The 15,520-nt window shown below is 57.2% G+C and overlaps 1 protein-coding gene across 3 annotated transcripts in view; it reads right to left on the reverse strand.

Annotated features, from left to right (window-relative positions):
* Positions 1–15,520, reverse strand: part of SIN3B (SIN3 transcription regulator family member B) — a 43,901-nt gene that overhangs the window by 5,790 nt on the left and 22,591 nt on the right. The window contains exons 7-14 of one of the 3 annotated variants that reach the window (XM_027969460.3): positions 14,229–14,315; positions 13,684–13,802; positions 8,936–9,143; positions 6,597–6,713; positions 5,325–5,563; positions 4,504–4,687; positions 1,555–2,161; positions 1,228–1,397 (exon numbers count right to left, since the gene is read on the reverse strand). In XM_027969460.3, coding sequence (XP_027825261.2) covers positions 1,228–1,397; positions 1,555–2,161; positions 4,504–4,687; positions 5,325–5,563; positions 6,597–6,713; positions 8,936–9,143; positions 13,684–13,802; positions 14,229–14,315 — 1,731 coding nt within the window. Of the gene's footprint in view, positions 1–1,227; positions 1,398–1,554; positions 2,162–4,503; positions 4,688–5,324; positions 5,564–6,596; positions 6,714–8,935; positions 9,144–13,683; positions 13,803–14,228; positions 14,382–15,520 lie in introns of all 3 variants that reach the window. The other 2 variants (XM_027969459.3, XM_042249715.2) reach the window with 2 other exon arrangements.

The raw sequence follows: 15,520 nt of genomic DNA on the forward strand, positions 1-15,520 counted from the left end.
AGGCCAAAGACATTAACACACCCTTCGCGACTCAAACGTTACTGCCTGGAAAAGTTCCATATCTTTTACATAGCAGACTGCCGGCCACAGGTGTTGATCCTGCAAAAATCCCCTGGTCAATAATGAGTTAAAAACGTTTCTAGCGACTGCATCTGAGTGGAGGAAGAAAGCCATGATTCTTTCCTCCACTTCTTTCCTACTTTACAATGAACAGCCTCACTTGACAAGCAGGAAACCAAAGTCACGGTAAACAAGAGTGCTCCCCAAGCAGGACCCACGGTCCAGGAGCACACTGGACTCGCCTGGGGCTTTGCTGTTTATATTACGTGACCAATTTCCTCTTGCTGACGTTCAGCTGAGGGCGATGCTGAGGCACATCACGGCCCGGCCCCTAAGAAGTGAGCTAAGGCTCTTTACAGGTTGCTAAACTCCCCTCACGGAAGGTCTGTCAACAGGAGTGCTGACATCTCCTCGCACACACGCCGGTCCACGGCAGCACTGGTCGCCACCACCAAAAGGCAGACGCCACCCTGGTGTCCACCGATGGACGAATGGAAGCACAGAATGCACCCCATCCACACTACGAAACGCCCTTTGGGCATAAAAACAAAGAGCGCACTGGGACCTCCCTGGCGGCCCAGTGGTTAGCAACCTGCCTTGCAATGCAGGGTCCGCAGGTTTGATCCCTCGTCAGGGAACTAAGATCACACGTGCCTCAGAGCAACTGAGCCCACGCACCACAACTCGGGAGACCAGGAGGCTCAGTGAAGACCCTGTGTGCCACAACTGTAACCCGACGCAGCCAAGGCGATGAGCATCCAAAACAACGGACGACCATGTGCTGCGATGTGGACGGGCCCGAAGACACGCCGCTGAGAGCGAGCAGCTGGACGCCAAAGGCCACCACGGCGCCTGAGCCCATCTGCGGGAAGTGTCCGAACAGGCACATCCGCAGAGACAGAAAGGGGCTGGGAGAGGAAGGACGGGGACTGACCGCTTGTGCGGAGGGGTTTCCTTGGGGGATGACGGGAATGTTCTAGAATTAGGCAGATAACAATTGCACATTATAAATGTACTAAATTCTACTGAAAGAGTCGCTTAAGAATGGTGAATTTCACATTACACGAATTCTACCTCAACTGGAAATGGAGACAGGCTGCCCACCACAGGGCCAACCACAGCACAGGAGGGAAGGAAAGGGCCAGCGGGGCGGAGCCGCCCGCTCACCTGCCGGGCGATGCTCTGCACCAGCTTGTCCATGGTGAAGCCCACGTAGGCGTGGATGGTGAACATCTCGCGCAGCGTGTCCTCGTACTGCGTGGGGTCGATGCTGCCCTCCAGCAGGCTCCGCACCATGTCCAGGAAGGCGGGGTAGTACTCCTCCAGCTCCACCTCACCTGCGGGCGGCACCCCATCACTCGGGTGCGGCTCACACGGCTGCCGCGGGGAAGGCCGTGGGGTGCACGCGCGAGGCTCCCGCTCCCCACCTCCCGCCCCGGGCTTCAGCAGGGCGCCTCCCCTCCTGGCGCCCAGAGGGCAGGCCCTGGGGCTCACTCGGCTGCTTCAGCCGCAGCTCCATGGCAGGGTCATTGCCCTTCTCGCGGCGGCCCTCGCACAGCAGCTTCTCCCTCTCCTTCTCCGTGCGGTACTCCAGGAGCTGCTTCTGCGCCTGGCGGTAGATCTTCAGCAGCCTGGAGCACAGGGTCTGATGAAGGCGCAGGAAGAAGTACCAGTTGTTGTTGGCAAAGAAGAGGCTGTAGACGTCGTCTAGGGGCTTGTGCTGCGGCGGCTGCGGCTCCGGGGCCGGCGCCTCGCCCGCGGCCCCCTTCTCCTCTGGGGGGCTGCTCTGCGGCCCGGGCGCTGGCTTCTTCCGGTCGCCGCCAGGGTCTGCAGCCTGCCCCTGGGGGCTGGCCCGGCCCTCGTCGGCAGAGTCCTCGGATGCGCCCAGGTCCAGCTGCTGGGAGAAGAAGAGGCTGGGCACGAACTGGTGCACCAGCTGGTGGATGGTGCCCTGGTCCTCCTTCTGGATGGCTGGCTGCCGCTTCACGTAGTAGCTGATGAGGGCGGCCGCGTCCTCCAGGATCTGCCTGTCCTCGTACACGAAGATGAGGTGCGGCTCGCTGGAGGGGGCGCTGCGGCCCTCCGAGTGCTGCTCCTGGTGCTGGGGAGACAGGGCAGCCACTGGAACAGGAGTGATCCGCGTGGAGAAGCCCCATCGGGGACCAGAAGGAGGCCAATCTCCTTCCACCAAGGCCTCCAACGGTGCCGGGAGACCGGGGGCATGAGGGCAGCACTATCTGATGACTCAGTTCCGGCTGCCCCAGGCTGCCCCGGGGGTGAGGAAGGCTCAGCGCAGCACAGGCCTCTGCCACCGACATTCATTCACACTCAGCCAGACCCTGCAAGGCCTGCGACTGCTCCCGCTCCAGTTCCACCCCCTCCAGCCTTGCCCACCTGGCTGACACCACCCTCACATCTCCCGCCGCCGTCCATTCCCCACCTGCCACGAGCCCTCCACGGTGCTCCCGTTACCTGGCGCCAGCACAGGCCACCCACCTGCTCGTCCCCGTCTACCCAGCCCACTCTACAACTCCCCACGCGGAGTCCAGAGCCACACAGGAGCTCCATCAGCCCGAGTCGCCCCCTTCCCCGCCCTAGGCCCTCGCACACAACTCAGGAAGAGGACCCTGGCCCTGGCACGCCACCCCGCACTCCTCTGATGCTGAGAGGATGCTGAGCTTGTCCTACTGTGCACAAGACCTTCACACGCGCCTTGGCTCTTTCTCCCTGGAAAACCTCATCCTTGGGCTCACCCTTCGCTGCTACCTTTATGCAGTCAACAACTCTCCTCCCAGCAAGCCCAAACACCACCTCAGTACTGCACAGCCTTGCGCAGGCTGCCCCACATCCTACTCTCTCCTGGTGACGCTGGTCCCCTGCATGAGTCAACAGAGGCAGCACACCAGGTTCCAGGAAGAAGTGAGCGTGTGCACTGTCCCTGTGAGCGGGGAGCTCCCGAGGTCAGGACGAGCCCTCCCTGGCGCTCTCCACAGTGGCCCTGAGGGCTTCCCCAGACTCCCCTGGAACGAGGGCCTGAAGGGAAAGAGGGGCAGGGCCTCTCAGGCTGCCCCCTGGCCAGGGGCTTCACTTTCTGGGAGGGCAACTTGTGCGCTCCCGTACCCACTGTGGAATCGCAGCATCCACAGGCCTCCTTCCTTCCTCGCTGGCAGGACGGGCAGCATCTGAGCGGGTCCCCGCAGGCAGAGGCGGGTTGCAGGCGCTGCAGCTCAGCCCTGCCCCTGGCTCTTTAGCGTGGCCTCCATCCTACTGCTTCCTGAGCCCCCACCTTGTGTATGTCACAAACGCCCTTCAGAATCTTCCGGGCAAGTTTCGGAGCTCATGACGCAGACTGTCGTCTGTGAGCTACATGATGGGAGAAGGGTCTCCTGCCCTAAGCAGCAAGGCACAGCACACGCAAGCGCACCAGGCCCTGGTCCTTCTCCCTCAGCCCCCAGGGAAGGCCCTGCAGGTCTCCGCTGATGGCAGCAGGGCAGGATCGGCTGCGCCTCCGATTCTGGGGTTGGGGGGGGAGTCCCAGGCCTCAAGCATCTGCAGCCTGAAGTGCAGAGGCCAGATCACAGGCTGGACCTTGGGGCTGAGCGGCGGGCGCTGAGCGGGGCAGGGAGGCAGGAGGGAAGGTGGTCTGGGCCAGCACCCTCGGTGGTCTCCACAGCTGTGTGGAGGAACATGAGGTCTGGGCAGGATGAGCCTCCGAGCGGGGCCACTTGAGAGCCTGGAGGTAAGACAAGCCCCACTGCTCGCTGCTTGAGACTATGTGTGGCGGAGAGGGGAGGGTGACCTGGCCAGGGGGGCACTCGGTCAGTGGCGCTGCTCTCTGACCCGGGCTCCGTCACCGAGCAGTGGCCCCCCTTCCCCGACAGCCAACGCCCAGTGAGCCCCCCCCCACCAGAATTCCTGCCTCAGGCTCCTGCTAGTAACTCTCTCCCCACAGGCAATGTTCAAAGCCCAGATCCTCGAGCCCAGGGCCGGGCTGGCCTCACTTCAGGTCCCGTGAGCCGGACCACAGCAAAGCTGGGCAGGGCACTAAGAGGGCAGTGTGGCGGCGGCAGGTGGTGCCCTCATCTGCTGCGGCCAGCCTGGGCAAGGGGCCAGCTCCAGTGCCTCAGTTTCCCCACTGCTAAAACTGGGACAATAACAGTACTATACAGTAAGACCTGCAAGTACGGGTTAGAAGGGACATTCCTCCCAAAGGCTGCAGCCCTCCGAGGGCCAGGGCGAGGAGCTGCAGAGGAAAGCTGCCAGCCCCAGTCACCTGAAGGAAGGTCCGGCGAGGCGCGGGGAGCGGAGTCGTCAGCCCTCTGCTGACAACAGCAGGGCACCTTCCCGGTTGGCCCGGAGCCGAGGGGACACCCCTTCCATCCCCACGCAGCCCGGAGAGGGTACCAGAGGCCGGGAGGGCCGGAGCCCGGCTGGGGGCCTCACCTCATCGTAGACGCTCTCGATCTCGTTGAGCAGGCTCTTGGAGCGGAGCGCCTTCGTGTCGTTCTGCTTGAAGTTGACGGCCTGGTGGTCCAGGGACTTGAGGTACGCCTTCTCATACTGCTCCCGCCAGATCTTGTTGAAGCCCTGCTGGGCCTCCCGCCACTCCTCCTCCTTGGCCTTCAGCCTGTGGGAGCGAGCAGGCTCATTCCACCCCAGGCCCACGGACCCATTCCAGGCCCGGACGGCCTGCTGCAGGCACGGGGGTGCGTTCTGTGCTGGATGGAGGGTGGTGGGAGGGGCTGGGGGCCTCACTGCAGCTGGCTTTACGGCCGCTCAAACACCACTGTCCTGCAGCGCCCCCGTCCCGGCCCGTGGCACTGCCCACGCTCCATGCAGCTGCTGGCTCAGCTGCTGCGCTCCCCGTGGATGGGACTGTCGGGCCGCTCACAACTGTGGCCCCAGCACTGGGCGTGCAACCAGCCCAGGGCAGCCACTTAACCAGTAACTGTTCACAGCACAGGGAGGGCCCCAAAATGTATGATTAAATAAAAGGCAAGCCATGATACAGCACAGTCCCGTTTGTGCTTTAAGGTAATTACTCTTCACATTTAGGGATGATCACGTGCAGAGTGGAATGTTTGAGAAGGACACGAATAATCGCTAACAGCTGTACTTTCCTCTTGGGGGTGGAACAGGGAGAGAAAGAAAGACCAAAAACCACAATCAACCAGCCTGAGTCCCCACGGGCCCCCTCACGATTACACCTGGGACAAACAGCAGTAATAAGCCCCTGGGCGGTGCGGTCAGAAGCGTGAGGGCACCTTTTTAGGACGACGGGGACGGCGGTGACAGGGTTCTTCTTGAGGCTCTCGATGATCTCTGGGGCTTTGTCGCCATAAATGCGGTGGATAGCGCGGCGCTGGATCACTTCCGACGTGCCCCCCAGACAGTCGTCCAGCCGGAACTTCTCCTGGTCTTCCGGTGCCATGCGGGACAGCTTCTTCTGGACGCTCTCCAACACCCGGATTGTGGCCAGGTTGGTCTCCAGGACAACATCTAACTATGGACAGGAAGGCAGAAAGAGATCAGTGGGTCAGCTCATCCCCCAGGGATGAGCCCGGGGCAGCAGAAGGGATGTTGGGACAGAGGTGGGGAAGAGGTGATGGATGCAGGCCCAGGGGACAAGCAAGGCTGGTTATACATCTGGGCCCTGGTGCGTTACCTGGACCTCCCCACTGGTAGACCCATCTGAGGAGGGGGACAGACCCTGGCCTGGCCCTCTTGACAGGCATCGAATGCACGTTACCCTCATCAGGGAGGAAGGGATGCATGGTACACACAGCCCGCAGGTGACTCCCCAGAACACGTGCGGGGGAGGGGGGGCCAATCCCCAAAGTTACGGCCGCGTGACTGCTTCCATTTAGGACAGAGTGAACCAGGTGGAGCACAGGCTGGCGGCTGCTGAGATCTGGAAGGGGCTATAAGGAACAGCGTGACAGATCCGACTGGTGGGGGACCTGTTTGGGGTCTTGGCTGGCCGTGGGTACACGGACCTCCACAGGGGAGAGAATCCACAACACTTAGGCACAAGATCCTCCCCGCTCCCACCCACCCCACATACACATGGATACAACTGCAACTAGGGAGGTGCGAGTAAGATCACGGGCTGGGTCAAGGTCCACACCCCGGCTGTGACACTGCCTCAGAGATTTACAAGCCACTCCCACTGGGGCAAAGACACCTGGAGCACTCTGTTATTTTTTAAGCTGCATGTGAATCTACACTGGTCTCAGTAAAAAATTTCTGTTACAAAAATTAACTTAAGTGACCCTAACTGTAGTTAATGAAATACACACACACTTTGAAAAAAGAAAAATAAAGCAGCATCGAGGAGCCAGCCTGGAGGCCAGCAAGGCAGAGAAGGGAGGCTCTTGGGAGCTGCCCACTGCTGGAAGGCACTGGAATCGCTGACACCCCAGAGGAGACTGGACGGCTTCAGGAGCATCAGGATGCATCCTGTGGGGTGGAGGGCCTACAGAGGGGGCTGGAGGGAAGGCAGGGCCGAGCAGGGGGGCCCCGGGGGCCGCACGCACTTCGAAGCGCTCATCCTCACAGCGGTGCAGCTGCTCCTCATAGGGCGTCTTCTTGGAGCTGACGAAGGTGGAGTCCTCAGACCAGGAGGGGAAGGACACCCAGGTGTCATTCAGCACCTGTGCCAAGAGGAAACGCCATGACTGGAGAGACAGGGCCCCGTGGCCAGAGGGCTTTATTGTGTGGTCCAGTGCAGATGAGCCAAGGATAAGGAACAATCCTGATTCTACAGGAAATTACGCTGATCCCTGGGCTGGGAAGATCCCCTGGGAAAGGGAAAGGCTACCCACTCTAGTATTCTGACCTGGAGAATTCCATGCACTATATAGTCCATGGGGTGGCAAAGAGTGGGACACGACTGAGCGACTTTCCCTTCACTTCAGTTCACTAATTTTATTGCTGTTTTAGTTGCTAAGCTGTGTCTGACTCTTTTGTGACCCCACAGGCTATAGCCCACCAGGACCCTCTCTGTCCATGGGATTTGCCGGGCAAGAATACTGGAGCGGGTTTCCATTTCCTCCTCCAGGGGATCTTCCTGGCCCAGGGATCAAACTCACGTCTCCTGCACTGGCAGGTGGGTTCTTTACCATCAAGCCACCAGGAAGAGCAAAGCATGCTAATGGTAACATAAATTTAAAAGTGGTTCTAAAAGAAAATGTGACTTTGATCACATGAACGAATCTTGCTACTTCGGGGCTGGGAAACTTTCTCTATGAAGAGCTAGGCAGCAAATACTTCAGGCTGTGCAGGGCACCGGGTCCGCTGGGTCTGTAGGGGAACAGCCTTTTTTCGTGCTTCACAGATGGCACCTCTTTTTAAAGACACCATGAAGGTCGGACCCTGCCCCGAGTGCGTCCATCAGGGCCACTTTCCAGAGCGTCTGCTCACTTTGTGTCCCCGTGCCACATCTTAGCGACCTGCACAGCACTGCAGACTTTTCTCATCATTACTGCACTTGTCATAGGGGCCAGTGATCAGCAACTCACCGAAGGCTTGGAGGGTCAGCATGTTTAGTGACATAAAGTATTTCAAATCAAGGTATATACTGCTGTTGTTTTTCTTTTTCAATATAACACTATGCTTTTGAACTATGGTGTTGGAGAAGACTCTTGAGAGTCCCTTGGACTGCAAGGAGATCCAACCAGTCCATCCTAAAGGAGATCAGTCCTGGGTGTTCACTGGAAGGACTGATGCTGAAGCTGAAACTCCAATACTTTGGCCACCTAATGTGGAGGGCTGACTCATTTGAAAAGACCCTGACGCTGGGAAAGATTGAGGGCAGGAGAAGGGGATGACAGAGGATGAGATGGCTGGATGGCATCACCGAGTCAATGGACATGAGTTTGGGCAAACTCCAGGAGCTGGTGATGGACAGGGAGGCCTGGTGTGCTGCGGTTCAGAGTTAGACACGACTGAGCGACTGAACTGAACTGACAGCACACTTAATATTATAGACCACAGCATAGCATAAACATAGCTTCCCTATGCACTGGGAAACCAAAAAGCTATGTGACTGGCTTTATTGTGGTATCTGCTTCTTTGCAGTGGTCTGGAACCAAACCCACAATATCTGCAAGGTAATGGGACTTCCCTGATGGCTCGGTGATCCGCCTGCAAGGCAGGAGATGTGTATTCAATCTTTGGGTCAGGAAGCTCCCTTGGAAAAGGAAACAGCAACCCTCTGCAGTACTCTTGCCTGGAAAATCCCATGGACAGAGGAGCTTGGCGGCCTACGGTCCACAGGGTCACAGAGAGTCGGACACGACTGAGGGACCGAGCATATGTGTGCGCACCCACGCACGCCTGTACTCCACTCTGCCTGTGTTCCGGTCAAGCAGCTGTAGGCAGTATGTAAACACATGGGCCCATCTGCGTGCCAATAAAGCTTTACTTACAAACATAGGCTGTGAACCAGATGTGGTTCATGGGCCATGCTCTGCTCAGAATCGAGCAGCCACTCTTGAATTCTAGAAATGCAGTAAGACTGTCTACTAACTTCAAAGAAGCGTCCAGTGGTCAAGCTGAACAGAAACTTGCCGAGGGCAGTGAGCCTGGGACAGAGAGCACTCACGGCAGAGGTGACTCTGTCTGAAGGATGGAGGAGGAAGCCAAAGCCTGTGTGCTGGCAGAGTGCGCTCTGCGGCTTGCCAGAGCCACCAGCAGGGCAAGAAACCGTCTTCTCTGCCCAGGCATTCCGTTTTGCTACATCCCAGGACCATCTAGCACCCAGTCCCCGGGGGGGATCGACACCCTTCCATCCATCCGGAGCAGGTGACAGGGGTTTTGTTGGGGGGTAGGGCACCGGCGCCACGTAGGCTGATGGAGCCCCCGGGGCCACTACCTCTTTGCAGATGGCTGTCCTCCCGCTGCACCTGGGCTGCTGGTAGGTTTTGGGGAGCGCACGGTAGCTGGATCCGATGCGCTTGCACGAGGCATAGTCGATTTCCCGGCTTATTCCGTCCCCGGATCTGTCATTCATGGGTGGGGCGAAGGACAGCTCTTTCACCCCCAGGAAGGACTTGAACTGTGCAAAGAGTTCTGGAAATTTCCTTCAGAAACAAAGACAAATGGGGTCGGGGGACGGAGGGATTAATCGGGAGTTTGGGATTAGCAGATACACACTGCTATACATCAAACAGATGAACGACAAGGTCCTACTATATAGCACAGGGATCTACATTCAGTAATCTGTAATAATCTATGATAGAAAAGAATCTGAGAAAAAAATATAGATGTATAACTGAATCACTTTGCTGTACACCGGAAACTAACATAAGACTGTAAATCAACTTCACTTCAACTGAAAAAAAGAGTCTAAGGACTTTCCTCGTGGTCCCGCGGCTGGGAGCGCACCTGCCAAAGCAGGGCACGTGGGTTTGATCCCTGCTCCGGGAAGACCCCACAAACTGCAGAGCAGCTGCTGAGCTCCTGAGCCCTAGATCCCATGCTCCACAGCAAGAGAAGCCCGAGCACCGCAGCCAGAGGGGAGCCCCACTTGCTGCAACTAGAGAAAGCCTGTGCTCTGCAGTGAAGGCCCAGCACAGGCCCTAAAAACTAAGGAAAAAGAGACAAATGGAAAGTCAGCCTCCTGAGGCCTTTTGAGAATGATCCGGAGACAATGGCTTCGTGTTGATGCAGGTTGTTAACGATGGTCAGAATCGACTTCAGAAAGGAGGGGTGAGAGGCAGAACTAGCACCCAACGTGGTCAAGTCATCGTGTGTGTGACTGTCCCCCCACCACCCCTCTGTCACCAACCAGGCCCCCCCACTCATGGGAGGCCCTTCAAACACCCAAGATAAGACTGACCCAGTCTGGCAGAAGCTGGAGTCGGCGATGTTCCTGGACCGGAAGGGACTGAGCACCAGGCCAGGGGCTGGCAAACTGGTCAACCTGCCAGGCCTATCTGCAGACAGTTTCACCAGTGGACAGCCACATCCATTCGCTGAGTATGTCCTTGTGCGTATTTGCTTCTGGATGATGCTGTCAGAAGCTGGGTGGCCGTGACCCTTGGTCCTTGACAGAAAAAGTCTGCTTCCCTACTCCCTCCTGAGAAAGACCCTCTCCCTGGACTAACTCTCAGGAATCCTAACAGAACGGTCGTGCATGTCGACAGGAAGATTTTAAGGCAACTGACCCCCAGCGTCGTCTGGCTTGTTTCAACGAGTATCAAATTCTACAGAAAGGGTGCAGACATGCTGACAGCCGGCGTGGTGACTCTGCCCTGTGACTAAGTCAGGCAGTCTCCCCTCCTTAGCTGTGTGCTCCGAGATGGCCATCTGCTGTAGCCCACCTTTAAGGACCACCCCCCCCCCACCCTCAACTCGGCTCACAAGCAAAGCCCACAGGCCAATGGAAATGTAGGCAAGGAAGACGACAACACAGGAGCACAGGATGTCCAAGGTGACGGCGGGGCAAGCCACCCTGAAGGGCGGCGCCCCTGCACCTCCAGCTGCAGCCCTACTCATGAGGGAGCAGCTCTCTGGACCGCTGCCCGCGGCTGCCTGCGATGTGCAAACCCAGAGAGCAGTTCACACGTGCAGAGAGGCCGCCTGGGGGAGGGACGCGGCCCAAGCAGCACCTCAGCTGGGCGCCAGAACCAGATGGGCGAGCAGGGGGCCTCTTGGGTGGCTCAGCGTGTAAAGTACCTGCCTGCCAACGCAGGAGACATGGCTTCAGTCCTTGAAGCTAGGAAGAGCCCGCTGCGTGGAGCCTGCCAGCCGCAACTACTGCGCCCACGCACCGCAACGACCGAAGCCTGCCAGCCCTAGAGCCTGTGCCCTGCAGGAAGAGCAGGCACTGCAACGAGAAGCTTCAGCACCACAACCGAAGAGCAGCCCCTGTGCCCTGCAAGCAGAGAAAGGCCCGCCCGGCGACAAAGACCCAGCACGGCCAGAAATAAACAGATAAAACTGGAACAGGACCCAAGAGAACCAGCCACCCTTTAGCTGAGACTTCTGTGATGCGGCCATTCCGTTCTGGGCGGCTTTCCAGAGTGTTCACAGATCTTCAGCAAGCCCAGAAAGTTAACCCGACGGAAGGGACCAGCCTGATGTGTGCACTCTCAGAACCTCCAGAGAAGCACCTCCTGATGACTCGAACTAGACCTCTGAGTATCCCAGTCCCAGAGCATGACCTCGGCACCGACCACAGGGAGAAACCGAGACAAACGCCCATCAAAACAGACCCTGCTGAGAAACTCACGATACATACAAGTGAAGGAACACTATGCAGTCACTAAAAATGATTGTGTGGGTCTAAGAATTGCTCAGTTTTAAAAAAGGAGAAGGCTGCAGCCCAGCCTGACAGTGTGGTGCCACTGACGTGAAACTCAGCAGTCACATTCAGGTCTAGGGAACAGAGGGGGAGTGAAGGGCCGGCTTCCAGGTCTAGAGGACAGAGGGTGATGAGTGAGGGGCCGGCTTCCAGGTCTAGAGAACAGAGGGTGATGAGTGAGGGGCCAGCTTCCAGGTCTAGAGAACAGAGGGTGATGAGTGAAGGGCCGGCTTCCAGGTCTAGAGAACAGATGAGTGACGGGCCGGCTTCCAGGTCTAGAGAACAGGGTGATGAGTGAGGGGCCGGCTTCCAGGTCTGATCCCCCCGAGCTCGCCCACCACCACACAGTGCCTCTTATGAGAGCTTGCCCCGGGGAAAGAGAGCTGTCCACTCAGGCCTCAGTTTCCTCAGCTGTAAAATGTACTGAGACGCAGCGAATGCATTTACATTCTTGAGTTCACAGAAGGCTGTAAAAAACCGCCCCCCTTTTCCGTTTCTAACTGGTCCTGACGCGAAAGGAAAGCAGCTCATGACCCTGACACTCTAATAGATGTTGCTGATATGCTCTCTTCTGCAGCTTGCAGTGAGTGAATAAACCACAGAAGAGAGGAAACCTTTGCCTCCTGATGGACAGAGGGATGTGGGGAGCCGTGAAGATGCATTTGGCAAGTGCACCCATGCCACGGGGATGCCAGTGCAGACGTGGTAAAGAAAAAACCTGGAGGGAGAACCCAGACGTGGAGAAAGGCCTATAGACAGACCAGAAACAAAACCCAGACCAGCTTCGTGTTCGGAGTCTGAGCCTGAGCTGTGTGTCTGGTGGTGTCGGCCTGGGTTGGCTGCATCGTAATCAGTGCAGAGGCGGCCACCCCTCAGCCGAGGGAGGGAGCATGACTGACATGGCGCGTGGAGGGCTCCTGGAGGTTGGCAAAGCTCCATTTGTGACACTGGTTATGGGTACAAGGGAACTGGCCTAAAAATGATTTCACCAAGCCATTCTCCAGTTACGTAGTTTCCTGGACCTGGGTTCTATTTTACGTTGAAAACAAAAAAAGTTTAAAAAGCTTTTTAAATTATTAGGAAGGCTCAGGTAGCTGCCCCCAGAGCCCAGCGGCCCCTGCAGTTGTCTTGGGGCCTAAATAGGCAGGCTTCCCTGGTGATTCAGATGGTAAAGAATCCGCCTGCAATGCAGGTGGTGACCTGGGTTCAATTCCTGGGTCAGGAAGATTCCCCTGGAGAAGGGAATGGCTACCCACTCCAGTACTCTTGCCTGGAGCATTCCATGGAGAGAGGAACCTAGTGGCTACAATTCATGGGGTCACAAAGAGTCGGACACAACTTAGCAACTAACTCATACACATTGTGACAAAAGAAGCTCGTCATGTGTAGTGAGAACTCACCAGGTTTGAGATGTTGACAGTCTTCACGCAAAGCCCACTTGGAGCTTTTCGAAAAACTGCATTGGTGTATTTATAATCCCTTTGACAGCACGGAAACAGGCTCAGAGGCGGCTCAGACCCAGGCTGGGCGTGACCACGCAGGTGAGCAGGAAGCACAATGGCAGCCAACACACTCCCCTTCCCACACACAGCGCCCCCAGACCCGCGCCATCCCCTCAGAAGCTGCCGGGCCCTGGGGCGGCTCACACAGGGCAGCGGCACGGGACGGAAGTGGGTCGGTGATCTGCTAACAGCACTTCTCCTGGGGCACCAGGGATGCTGACCAGTCATTTCATCCTTCTTGGTAATTTCTGATAGAATTTTAAAAATCATAATGAATCTCTAGGGAATAATGCTAAGTGAAAAAAGTTGACCCTGAAAGGTTACACAACACAGTGTATGACTCTACATAATTCTCTTGCCATGTAAGCTTTAGAGAAGAAGCATAGGTTTGAGGGGTTGCCAGGGGCCTGGCGCATAGGAGGGATATGGATCTGAGTATCAGAGGCCAACACCAGCTTGCCTGTGGTTCTGAAGCTGCTCCGTACCTGGGCAGTGGCAGTGGACACACCAGCCTTCACGGGTGATACAACTGTACATATACACACACATAACACGGGAACACGAAAAGATGGGTGGGTTGTCTGAAAGCCAACCTCCTGGTTATGACACTGACTGTTCCCGTCGGGGAACACTCCCCAGAAGTTCCCTGTGTTCTTTCTTACAACTGCTGGTGAACCTATCGTGATGTCCGTAACAATTCCAACTTAAAACAATCAGAAAAAACCGGATATACCGTTTTCCAAATACAACAGCCAGAAGATGGGTGAAAGGCATTTACAGAACAAAACGCAAGAGGGGAGAAGCGCCACTCACCCTAGGAACGGGCCAACCAGCTGGAGGAGCTCCGAGCCGGACACCAGCTCCTGGTTGAAGAGGGCGATGCAGCGGAGGAAGTTCTCGTAGACCTCCTGGCTCTTCAGCACCCGGCGCACCTGCAGCGAGAGGGGTCAGGGCCCCGCCGGCTGCACCTGCTCCCGAGCCCACCGGGCCTGACCGCACCAGGCGCACACGGAGCCACAGGCACAGGCCCTGCAGGGCGGCTGTGGCCTGCAGGGGACTGCTCTCCACTCAGACAGCACGTGCCCAGAGCCAGCTCCCTGGTCTGCCCACTGACTCTGGGCAGGAAGCCCCTGGACCGCCCCTGCTTCAGAGAAGCCATGCAGCTTCTGAGCGGCAGACTGTCCCCAGATGCAGCACAGGCTCTGAGCTCAGGCTTTCCCACGTGTTTCGCCACCTCCTGCCCCCTGCCCGCCACCAGCCCCCTGCCACCCCCTCCTCACTTTGACTGCTCAGATCTGAGCTGGGAGAGGCCAGCCCGGACCAGGAAAGCCCCAGAGGTCACTGGTCTCGCCGCTTACCTTGTCAAAGAAAGAGAACTCCTGCAGAGTCCCGTATTTGCCCACGGTGGCGATGGACAGGTCTTTGGTACCACGGAGCTTCATCTTCTTCTGCGGAGAGAGAGTCCGTGCCACGGACGCTCTGTGCGTCTCACAGGCGGCCCGTGTCCATCTCTGTGAGAGTCACAACATCGCCAACACGGAGCTTTCCCGGCAGGAACCGTCATCAGGTGCTGGCTGGCGGTCTGCCCAGCACCCCCATGGATGCACTTCTCAGGACCACCCACCTTGGCCTCCAGGACCAAGTGCAGAGTGGAAGTCACACAACCGCCCTGCCCACAATCTGGGATCTAAATCTCAGCGGCTGAGCGCTTTTGCTATCAGGCAGGGGCATCAGAGTAGGAACAGCAAGGGAGTCATGCCCTTAGATATAGCATCAAAAACGTCTTCTCCTGCCTGCTCCTCCCATGGGCTGTGACTGTGTCTGGGGGCGCGGGGGGATGGCGATGAGAAGATCCTGGGGAAATCTGGGTTTCAAATCGCTGTGAAGATCGTTCTCTTTAGGCTGGACTTGGACCTGAACTTGGCCACACTCCTGAGACATCGAGGATATTACCAAACCATCTCCCAAACGCCTGAAGAATGATAAGCATGTGTCAAAAGGACACAAGAGCCAACCTAAAGGGGCCCCACCGGCCAAATCTGAGGCAGTTTGGAGTCAAGACAGACAACGATAGTCACAGATTATACTGCCGCTCCACTGCAAGGGGCATGGGCTCGACGTCCGGTCTGGCAACTAAGATTCTGCATGCTGCAAGGTGCAGCCCAGAAAAACAGAGCAAAACAAGACAGAAAAAAAACCAAAAGAACATGACAGTAACAGATTATAACCCGAGTCCATAAGGACACATATTAAGTAAACAGAGATGGAGAAAAAGCTCTCCCTTCCAGTAGAAAGCCAACTAGCAGATACACAAGGGATGATGGAATAAAAAATCACCATCACACGTGAGGAGCACAACAGGAGAGGAACCTCAGACCCTCTCACCCCTTAGCAGGGCACCTTGTGCAGTGACCAACCTGCACAACTGGACATGGGCGTCCTGCCCATGAGAGAGCTGTGAAGGTGGGAAGCAGCAGGCCGAGCAGTGCATCCAGTTTACGTGGAAGATGACACCACACCTCGCACAACCTCATAAGCCAAGGGGAAGAGATGAACAGCCACCTTAGAGTTGAGCCGTCTTCCCCCGCCCCCAGACAGTGAATTTCAAGCTGGACTCGGGCCTGGACTCAGCCTCCTGCCCCAAGCCTGC

The sequence above is a fragment of the Ovis aries genome, chromosome 5 (genome assembly GCF_016772045.2).
Source record: "Ovis aries strain OAR_USU_Benz2616 breed Rambouillet chromosome 5, ARS-UI_Ramb_v3.0, whole genome shotgun sequence".
Lineage (NCBI taxonomy): Eukaryota > Metazoa > Chordata > Mammalia > Artiodactyla > Bovidae > Ovis > Ovis aries.